The sequence below is a fragment of the Vicia villosa genome, linkage group LG3, assembly GCF_029867415.1.
Source record: "Vicia villosa cultivar HV-30 ecotype Madison, WI linkage group LG3, Vvil1.0, whole genome shotgun sequence".
In the NCBI taxonomy this organism is placed as follows: Eukaryota; Viridiplantae; Streptophyta; class Magnoliopsida; order Fabales; family Fabaceae; genus Vicia; species Vicia villosa.
The window spans coordinates 15,472,947-15,483,881 of record NC_081182.1 but is presented as its reverse complement, the minus strand read 5'-3'; the positions used below and the strand labels follow the sequence as shown (position 1 = coordinate 15,483,881).

The 10,935-nt window shown below is 34.1% G+C and overlaps 1 protein-coding gene across 1 annotated transcript; it reads left to right on the top strand.

Moving 5' to 3' along the window:
• The first annotated feature begins 7,177 nt into the window (after positions 1-7,177).
• LOC131660410 (S-adenosyl-L-methionine:benzoic acid/salicylic acid carboxyl methyltransferase 3-like) lies at positions 7,178-10,108 on the top strand. The gene is made up of 4 exons (XM_058929655.1): positions 7,178-7,540; positions 7,615-8,004; positions 9,053-9,310; positions 9,558-10,108. Exons 1-4 carry the CDS (start codon positions 7,421-7,423, stop codon positions 9,912-9,914), a joined length of 1,125 nt encoding a protein of 374 aa, XP_058785638.1. The 5' UTR covers positions 7,178-7,420; the 3' UTR covers positions 9,915-10,108.
• Positions 10,109-10,935: the final 827 nt, after the last annotated feature.

Here is a 10,935-nt window from a genome sequence, read left to right as displayed (position 1 = left end):
ATTATGCCATTATAACTCAACCTATATCTCTCGTTTTCTCCTTTCACTCTTTTCATTCAAGCGCAATCACATTAAGCCCGTTATCCGTACACTCACATAGTAGGGGAAATCGGTTAGCGACTATGATCCTTTTCTTTTCTTTAGCACGGGGTTCTGGTTTTTTTAAATGGCGAAGCCCCATATTTCCCAACTGCGGTTGCGGGGGATCGGACCGTAGTCCACCCTACCAAGCCTAGTACCAGTGACCTCTAGGCCAACCAACAGTGGGTGCTAATTATTAAATCCTTATATACGTAACAACCGTTGGGCTAAATGACCGGGTGAGGGTCACCTAACTTAGAGGGTTATTTTTCAATCAAATCATTTATCTATTAAAAACAGGATCATTCACTTATATTCATCGACTCCCTACGTAGTTTGTGCTTAAGATGGTGCCGACTGCTAATATAAACTACTTAAGAGCTACTTTGAAAACTTGAGCCTAAGGTCTCGGCATAATGGGCATCCAAATTGATATCACATAATGAGGAGGTTTAGGGTGTCAAGACGGTATCGATGTTGTTGAAACATCTCCAAGTCTTTCTAACAATGCCTAAAATGTGACAACCTATATACTTTCAGAGTGTGTATGCCATGCGTCAAAATTCAAATTTTTGTTGGAGGTTGAAATTTTTCAAATTTTTGGGGAATTTGATAACAACAGAAAATCATATATAAATACTTGACAACATAACTAGAAAACAATAAAGAAACAAATGAAAGCGGTAAAGCTTCTCCCCCACACTTAAACCAAACATTGTCCTCAATGTTTTGATAAAAGGTGAAAAAGGAAAAACAGAACCTGTATGGATGCTACCGGCAGGCTATCACGACCAAATCCACTCCGCGTCCGGAGGAAATACCTTCTCTTATCATACTCATCAATTTATGTCACCACCAGCAGCAACACTCGTAGGAATGTGCGTGGAGACCCTCTCATCTTTGAGATGATCATCTATAGGTTTTTCGCCTAGATATGATCGAGACGTGACAGGTGATCCATATCTTTATTATCTGCAAAGTCAAACAATAAAAGAAAAACATTAAACTGAAAACTCGTGGGTTGCCTCCCACGCAGCGCTTTGTTTAACGTCGATAGCTCGACGGCTTAAGAGTGCAAGCACTCAAGGTGGTTCTCTTGAGAATGACTCCTCAGTTGAACTTTTAACAAACCTCGTTTTCCATGGCCACTTATCAAGCCATCTCACATATCCCTCACCTTTTCTTTTCTTTCTTCTGTGGGGTGGTTCATTCTTTTGAAATCGTGGTGGCGGTTCTGGATCGATCCTAAGTATCAGCTTTTCGAGATCGGGCTCAGTGATATTATCCACCACCTCAAAGGTTAACCTTACCCTCTTATCACTAATGATATCCTTAGTTTCATGGTCGTCTAAATTTCTCTTTTTATGCAAGACTTCAAATAAGGGTGCATTAGTGTGGATATTTTCCAATATCTTCACATACATTATGGATTTGGAGTCTACCTTAGCTTCCACAAAACTTTGCGGGAAAGAAATCGGTGGGGTATAGGGAAGAGGAACAACTATAGGTGCTTCCTTCTCTACCTCTTCTACAACCTCCCTTTCAGTTGGTGTTGGTGGATTTTTCTCAATCTCCACTCTTTTCTCACTAGAAATCTCTTCAACCACATTATCACTCTTCTCAATCTGATAATCACTCTCCTCAATCTCATTATCACTCTCCTCAGGCATTTCAATTTGTTCTTCACTAATGGTTGTGCCAATATACTCCTCAAGTAAGTCTCCTAGTGGCTTTTGTTCAAGTTGGGCGATTTGAGTATCTAACGCCATGTTGTGAGTCGCGAGGGATTCAACCATAGTTGTCAGTTGCCTAAGGGTTTCATTGTTCTGAATACTTTGTTTGATAAACTCTTGGTTTTGGACGGTTTGGGTTTCTACAAAGTGCTCCATCATGGCTTCTAATCTAGAGTGAGTTAGCGTCTCGTCGGAATCCTCCATTGATATTTCGAAGTTAAAATTATGGGATTCTTGAGGTTCTTCAAAGGGAGTTAGCGTTTCATTTTGTGTTTCCTCAAGGTGCTTCGTCATCATAGATTCTATCCTAGAGAGAGTTTGTGTTTTAATGAATTCCTCCATTAAGATCTCGAGGTTGGATTTATGATAATCTTGCGACTCCTCGAAATGTTGGGCGTGGTGATCGTAGAGGAAATTCGGTTGATGATAAGTTTGCGTTGTATTGAAATCCTCTATTGATGCTTCAAGGTTAGAGTTATAGGATTCTTGTGGTTCCTCGAAGTAGGTTAGCGTCGCATTTTGTGTTTCCACAAAGTGCCTTGTCATCATAGATGTTTCATTAAAATTTTCCATTATTATTTCGAGGTCGGATTTATGGGATTCTGGCGACTCCTCGAAATATTGATTGTGGTGATCGTAGAGGAAATTCGGTTGAGGATAGGTTTGGTTGGAATAAAATTCTTGTGGTTCCTCAAAATGTTGGGATTGGTGATTATAGAGGGAATTCGGTTGAGTATAAGCTAGTGTCGAATTGTAATCCCCAATTAATGTTTCGAGGTTTGGATTGTAGGTTTCTTGTGGTTCCTCGAAATGTTGAGATCGGGAGTTACAGAGGTGACTTGGGTGAGAATGAGTTTGCGACGCATTGAAATTTTCCAACAGTATTTCGAGGTCGGATTTATGGGATTCTGGGTATCCCTCGAAATACTGTTGTTGGGAGTTGTAGAAAAAGTTTGGGTGATACATAGTAGTAAATGAAAAGAAAAAAAAAATGCCTTAGTCTCTACGGTGTAACAACGAGTTACGATATCGACTTGAATAGTCCCCGGCAACGGCGCCAAAAACTTGATCGCGACTTTGCGTGTCTATTAGTCGGGATAACTGCAAGTGCACAGTCGTGTCGTGTAGTTTTAAAAGATATCGAATCCACAGGGACTATAAATCGACCTACCGTTATCTAAAGTTACTATGTAAAGCTAAGGCTAATGATATTTGGGGTTTTTTTATAATTGAGGAAACTAAAGTCCTAAATCTAAATAAAATATAATAACAAACGGATATCAGTATGTATTTCATCTAACTTAGGTGATTCGAAGTTCCATTGGCCAGATTCTAATTAAATCAAAGATCTTTACTAACTATGTTATCTAAAAGTCCTCCTCTCAAACTCTCGCTCTATTGATTCAGACTACGATCCTAACTCTTAATGTACGCTTTCGCCATCCCACCAGATTTAGAAACGCTTTTTGAAAACAACATAGTTAATAAAATGCTTGTCTTATGAAGTCGTTATCTATTTAAATCTTCTAATCTCAAACTTTCGCTCTGTTGACTCGGAACATGCTAATACCCCTAACGTACGCTTTCGCCATCCCGCTCGGGTGTAAAAACACTTTTTGGAAATAAATAAGTTCTAATTAGTTTTAATACGCTTTCGCCATCCTTAAAACTAATGTCCTATGTCTACTATCCAGTTAAAGATCTCAAACTTTCGCTCTATTGATTTTAACCTTTGACCGTCTTAACCCCTCAAACTTTCGCTCTATTGGTTTTAAGACTTACTAATTAAATTAGACATACAAACCAAAAACAAGTGATATTTAATAAAATATAATTAAGCCAATTTATTTCGGATCCCACGGTTAACTTACTTTACATACCGACATCTAAATAAATTAGCCAGACATATTAATATGGTTAAACATGCATAAATAAATTCGGTTCATAATATTAGGCATATTAATTGGCATATAATATATCATGCAATAAATATAAATAAAGGCAGTAAATAATAAACCTGAATAATGTAAATTGCAATTGAATCTTCGAGTACTGAACTTCCACCACAAGTTGGCTGGATCGTTCTTCAGAATTTAAACGGACGGAAATTAAAACAAGGAAGAAAATAATAAGCACGGTACAATTCCGGCAGCACTTCGTTGGCCGGAAATTGCACACTGAGAACTGAGGTGACTGCTTCTATTTATAGGGGAGCTTCTGCTGTTGGAATGCGTGGAAATAGGGAACTCCTTGGAGACGTGCGTCTCCACTTCTTCAGGGTGACCCAGCACACGACTTGAGACGTGCGTCTCAAGTGGAGGAAATGTAGGAGGAGCTGGAGACGGGCGTCTCCTCATTGGTGACGTGGCATGGATCGTTGGAGACGTGCGTCTCCAGTTGCTTGTGTGATTTGGGCCACGCACAATTGATTACTTCGTGGGCTGACTTTGTCTCTTTGGGCCTTTGGGTTTCCTTTAGCATGGTTGAGCCTTGTTTTCACCCCCTTTTCATTTCAGCACCATTTTTCATCTTTTAGGCACAAATAGTAGTGATTTTAGCTCCATTTCTTTCCTTTTCACAAATAGTCCTCAAAACGAACATAAAACCTAAAACAATGAAAATACCAGCATAATACCAATATAAAGCAACATAATTAAGATAAAATAGGGAAATAATGTATGTAAATCAAGCCAAATATGTGATACGTTTTCGTGTTATCACTTTTCTGCATTTTTCTTGTTTTGCTTGTGTTGAGTCGACCTATATGCATAGTAGGTCGACCTGCTCTGTTATAAGTAACCAATGCTTGCTTTTCTTTTGAGTTCTTCTGCTTGTGCCTTGTTACTTGTATGCTTGTTGAGTTTGCCATGAATCAAAAACATCTTTGTGAGTGTGATCTTGTATTCACAGGTTACAGGGAAGAAGAAGAAGAACAACAACAACAACAAATGGAAACTTCTCGAGCTTTCGGCACAATCGAAGACCACTCGCATTTAATTGACATGATGAATCACCCAATAGTGTTGCTTGAACCTCTAAACTACAAAGAATGGATCAGAGCTCAACTTTGTCAAAGAAGAGATGATAGCCCTAACTAAAAACAAAGCTGTCTATAAATAGAAAAACAAAAATACGTAGAGCGCGCTAAGCGCGGTCCAATGCGCGTAGTGCGCCTTCACTAAAAACTTAAACAACCTTAGAGCAAGTCACGCCCTCCAGGCCGCGCGTCGCGTGGTGAAGACTGTCAAAACTTCTAAAAAACTCTCAGGCCACGCTAAGCGCGGACTAGCGCGTGTAGCACGCTACACCAGAAAATTCTTCCCTTATTCCAAAACTTGTGTTTGCAGCCATGTCTTCGACACTTTATTCCTCAAGGCTCCAAATACGCAAAAACACCTACAAAAAGATACAAAAACTATCAAACGGTATAAGAGTATATGTATTTACATAAATTCACAAGGTACACAAAATTACACTAAAACGGAGAATTATTCAAATGGTATTAACAAAGTATCGATAAGTGCCACTATTTACATAAGCAAAATAACTATATTTTGGCACTTATCACCTTCCAAAGATCATCTTTAACTATCTCAAGGAAGCAATTCTGACCTCTAGAAACTAGACAATCTTTCTCATTCCTTATGGAAGAGTGTTGTCTGAGCTTTTCATACAAGCACGGATAGTTGATAGGGTCAACAATGAAATGTGTGATGATCTTTAGTTAAAGAATAATGCTAGATGTTTGACTATGTTGACTGAATTCTTCTGTAGTTTCTTCTTGTTGATTGTTTCGTTTATTTGTTCTCATCTTGTACCTTTTTTTATTCATTAATAAACGTTTCTCTCTTTTATCCTATTGTCTTGGGAAAGCGTGTTATAATCTATATTTATTTCCATAAATTATGTACTTTATTATTTAATCAATGAAGTTTTATCTTTTTGGTTATTTTGTTAAAGTCTTTTTGATTTCTGACAAAGGGAAAGAAGTGAATATGATTTTGATATATCTATTTTCATAAGACCTGCCCCATACATGGTATAAGATTTTTGCTTCTAACAATGTTTGACTCAAGAGTTTTGCAAATGTTCACTGAAATTTTATAGACATGCAAAACTCTAAAGGATAGTCAGAAGACTGGTCAAGATCTGAGAAACCATCAATTTCATCTCTGAAAGACAGGAAACATTTCAGCTCAAATGTTTTAACATGGTCAAGATGAACCCATTTCTGAAGCTTATAGGTTCTATAAATGATGGTTGCTCACTTTTGTGCTACATATCTTCCATTTTATATGCCATATAGAAGTGATGTGAGTGTGTGTGTGAATCAAGAAGCAAATATATTGAAACAAGAAGCAGAAAAGGACAAAACTAATGTGCTAATGTAGTACACATAATTGAGGGTTGAGGCTATGTTGGTCAATGTCACAATGTTGCATGTGTCTGTACTGATGTGCACATCTCTTTCAGATTAAGCAGACAATGATACAACAAAAGGTTTGGTATGGCTTCTACTCTATATAGAAGATAGATGGTGGTCTTAGGTATGTGTCCACTCTTTAAAAGTATACAAAATTTGGTGAATGGATGTTCCTCATATTTAATGCTTAACTAATTAGAGGATAAAACTAATGCTTAAATATATTGAAACAAGAAGTAGAAAAGGACAAAACTAATGTGCTAATGCAGTACACATAATTGAGGGTTGAGGCTATGCTGGTCAATGTTACAATGTTGCATGTGTCTGTATTGGTGTGCACATCTCTTTCTGATTAAGCAGACAATGATACAACAAAAGGTTTGATATGGTTCTACTCTATATAGAAGATAGGTGGTGGTCTTATAGGTATGTGTCCATTCTTTAGAAGTATACAAGATTTGGTGAATGGATGTTCCTCATATTTAATGCTTAACTAACTAGAGGAGTCCAAATTGACTAGAATAATCATTCTTTCATTTTATGACAAACTCCAAACAGCAACATAATACTTTTTTCTTTTCCATTTTTATTTGTACAAATTCCCTAACCACCATTTTCCAATAATATAAGAGTTGTTTTGGAAAAGGTAATTGAAAATTTTTTAAAAAAATTCATAATTTTAATTCATAATTTTTTAAAATTATCAAATAATTTAAGATATAGATAAAATTACCCGTGCGAACGCACGGATCTACGGATCTTCTACTAGCTATATTTAAGAATGAGTAATGCTATTTAGTACGAATGAATTTGAATAAGAAACACAAGAATGTACATGTATCATTAATTTAGTTGATGTTTTTTAATTTATTTTTAATTTAATTTCCTTTTTTAATAGGAATCATGGGGTGGTTGTGATATTGAATGGTTGAGATCTATTCTTGTCTTTCTTATTTAGATATTTTCTTAACATTAAGCATTTCCCTTTAAGAATGAGTAATGCTATTTAGCAATTTTAACATAACCTTGTCCTGTCATCAAAACTAAATAACCGCCTCATTTGTGAACCTGGTCGTTTTTCTCAAAATTAAATAGATGCATGAATTTAATTAAGAAGCATATATGAGGGAAGAGAAAATTTCATCAAGCACTACTTTGACGACGGGTTGCTGTTATAAAAGGAATGCAGTACGTGCTTCTCATTCACGAACATTTATTTTCTTTAGCAATGGCAGTTGAACAAGTCCTTCATATGAATGGAGGTGAAGGAGAAACAAGTTACGCAAGTAACTCGACATTTCAGGTAATAAATAATAATTAATTAATCTATCTAATCTTGCCCTAATTCAACAAGTCCTGATTAATTTTTGCATGCAGAAAAAGGTGATTCTGACTGCCAAACACATCCTTGAAGAAAGTATAATGAGACTATATTGTGACATTTTTCCAAACTGTTTGAAAGTGGCTGACTTAGGTTGTTCATCAGGTCCAAATGCACTTTTGGTTGCATCTAATATAATGAACACCATTGATGCAGTGAGCCAAAACATGAGTCATGAAACACCCATGTTTCAGTTTTTTCTCAATGACTTCAATACTACTTTTAAGTCACTACCTGATTTTTATAAAAGACTTGAACAAGAGAAAGGACACAAGTTTAGTCCATGTTTCTTTAGTGGAACACCAGGGTCTTTTTATGGAAGACTCTTTCCTAACCATTCCATTCACTTTTTTCATTCCTCCTATAGTCTTCACTGGCTTTCTAAGGTACATTACATTTGATGACAAGGGTTTCATTTTATCATATGTACATTAAATCGGTGTACTCTCGGGTTCATGGTTTTATGATTAGATTGAGATTGGACTTAGATTGAATCGGTTATAAATAAATAAATAAATTTTATATATATATATATATATATATATATATATATATATATATATATATATATATATATATATATATATATATATATATATATATATAAATAGTAATGCACGAGAATAATTATATTCTTAAATCGTATAAAATAATTACTATGCACTACCAATGTAAAATATTTTATACAGTCTGGACATCACAATCATTTATAAATACTATTTTATATGTAACTATAGATGTTTAATAATTGTGATTCATTAACGGTGTAAAACTTCGTTACACTGTCAATATATTTCAATTAAATTATTGTGATAATTATTTAATAGTTTATTTATTTCTTATAACCTTCTATATTTTTAAAATTTTATGTTTTATTGTTAAAAATATTTAAAAATTATCAATAAACAAAAAAAAACACAAAAATATGTAAAAAATTGTGAACCTCCCTTTCTTGTGTTCAGAAAATGCAGTTTATTCTATGATAAAGTACTAATTAATTTTAACTTTTATAAATGAAGATAAGCAAAATTTCAAAATTAAAAATAATTGGTCTATAAGTTATATAAGTTCAAGACTTTTATTTTAATAACCTACTGTATATTTTGAATTATTATATAAAATCCACTTTCATTCATCAAATTAATTTTTCTATGGTAATGATTGAAGAAGAAAGAAAAAAAAAATAGATTGAGCAACTTTTTGATTTACAACGAAATCATTTATCATGTTTCAATTCTTGACCACTGATTTTTTTATTCTTGACTGATTTTTGATCGATTTTCGACCGGTTTTACAATTTCAATCTCGATTCTTCACCATACCCATTTTTGAGGAATTGAATCAACTACTATATAATATGGAATCAACTCTATTTTTGTTGAAAGCATTTTAATTTCAAAACTAAAAATTCACAACTATATGGTTTGGTAACAGACTCCAGAAGTGTTGCAAGATGCTTTAGAACCATTGAACAAAGGTGCTATCTACCTAACAAGGACAAGTCCTCCAGCAGTGCACAAAGCATACCATGCACAATTTCAACAAGACTTCACATTATTTTTGAGGTCACGTTCGTTTGAACTGCTTCCAGGTGGTGCTATGGTCCTAACACTTATTGGTAGAGATGAACTAAATGAACTGATAAATGCATGGGTTGTGATTGGCATGGCACTCAATGACATGGCCACAGAGGTATATTTTATCAAGATATTAAATATTTTTGTTTTGGTTTGCAGGCGAAGTGTTAATAACTACTTAAAAAATCAAGTATACAACTGAGAGTATCAAGGTTCAAACTCTGGTAGCGTCCAACCTAATAAATCGGCTTCTACGATTTGAACTAAGATTTACGGACAATCAAGATACTATATACATGATTAATGATTAATTTGCATGTGAATTTGTAGCTTATTCATATATGTATTACTTTTACATGCAGAAATTGATGGAGAAGAAAAAATTGGACTCATTTAACATACCATCTTATTGTCCTACGTCTGAGGAGATTAGGAAAGTGATTGAAGAAGAAGGTTCTTTTGATGTTCAAAGTTTGGAGACAATTACAACAGATTGGGTGAAAACCATTGATGTGATTGATGATGAGGATGGAGATACAAGAGCTGAGGGAGTTGCAACATTTATAAGGGCTGTTGCTGAACCAATTTTGAAGTCAGAGTTTGGAGAAGAAATCATGGATGAACTATTCAATAGGTTCAAGAACAAGATTATTCAACTTGATGGAGTTGAGAAATTGGAAGTGCCTAATTTAGTCATGCACATTACTAAACGTATTTGAAGGTATTATTCATCACCAAAGAGTTTAATCCATTGAAATATTTACTATTTTAATTCAATAAAATGGTGTTGCAATTATTATTATATTCATAAAGTTTTATGTCATGTATAATTTTCTTATTTGAAATTTTAAGTTTTGAATCACTGTTTTTGTAATTATTATGAATTCCCCTATAAAATATATTAAGATCCAACACTACAATAAATAACGTTTTTTATGAGAGGTATTATGCTAAGTATTTTTTTTTTATAAAAATAAAAATAACATACGGAAAAAGTAAATTAGGACACGCTTCGAATCTCGGATATTACAGTTTATGTTTTTATTAGTTTATAAGTGAATATTTAATGATTTATCCCTTCGGTTTCCTTAAAAATCAATGGATAACATAATCAAATTTTACTATAAAAGCACTCGGTAAATAGATTTTACCCTAATTCTAATTTATATGTTGTCGTCCCAAACTAGTATGCATCATTCTTTGTGATGGATTGAAAGATTGAAAAAATCTTCAATGTTCTTCTACTTTGAACAAAATGTTTTTTCTATCCTTGCAATCTATCTCACACAATGGTGTTGATGTTGTAATTTTGGAACAACTCTATGTTAAAGATCCGTTAAAGTGTTGGAAAAGTTTCTTATGATAGATTGGAAGTGCGAAAATCATTCATCCTTTAAGGTTAAGCAAAGAAGGTTATTCAATCTTTAAAAAGATATATGCAACAAAATCTGAAATTGCAGCGATGATAATGAATCTGGATTTTTTTTTTAATATATTGTGTAAACAATATAATAATTAAAAAATTGATATTATTCACCTCTGTTTTATTCTAAAATCGAGGGGTTTATTATTTTATTTTTCTACTTAAAATAGAAAATATGTTTTCCCTCGATTTTTTTAACAACCAAAGGAATATGTTACACAACTACAACAACGAATTTCTACCCTACATTTTTAAAGGAACAACACAAGATATTGTCAAGACATTAATCCACAACAAAGTATCTATATCCACCACTA

Coding starts and splice junctions, on each gene's coding strand:
- LOC131660410 (XM_058929655.1), top strand. CDS start 7,421: ATGCAGTACGTGCTTCTCATTCACGAACATTTATTTTCTTTAGCAATG. Junction 8,005..9,052: donor GTCTTCACTGGCTTTCTAAG/GTACATTACATT, acceptor GTTTGGTAACAG/ACTCCAGAAGTGTTGCAAGA. Junction 9,311..9,557: donor TCAATGACATGGCCACAGAG/GTATATTTTATC, acceptor TTTTACATGCAG/AAATTGATGGAGAAGAAAAA.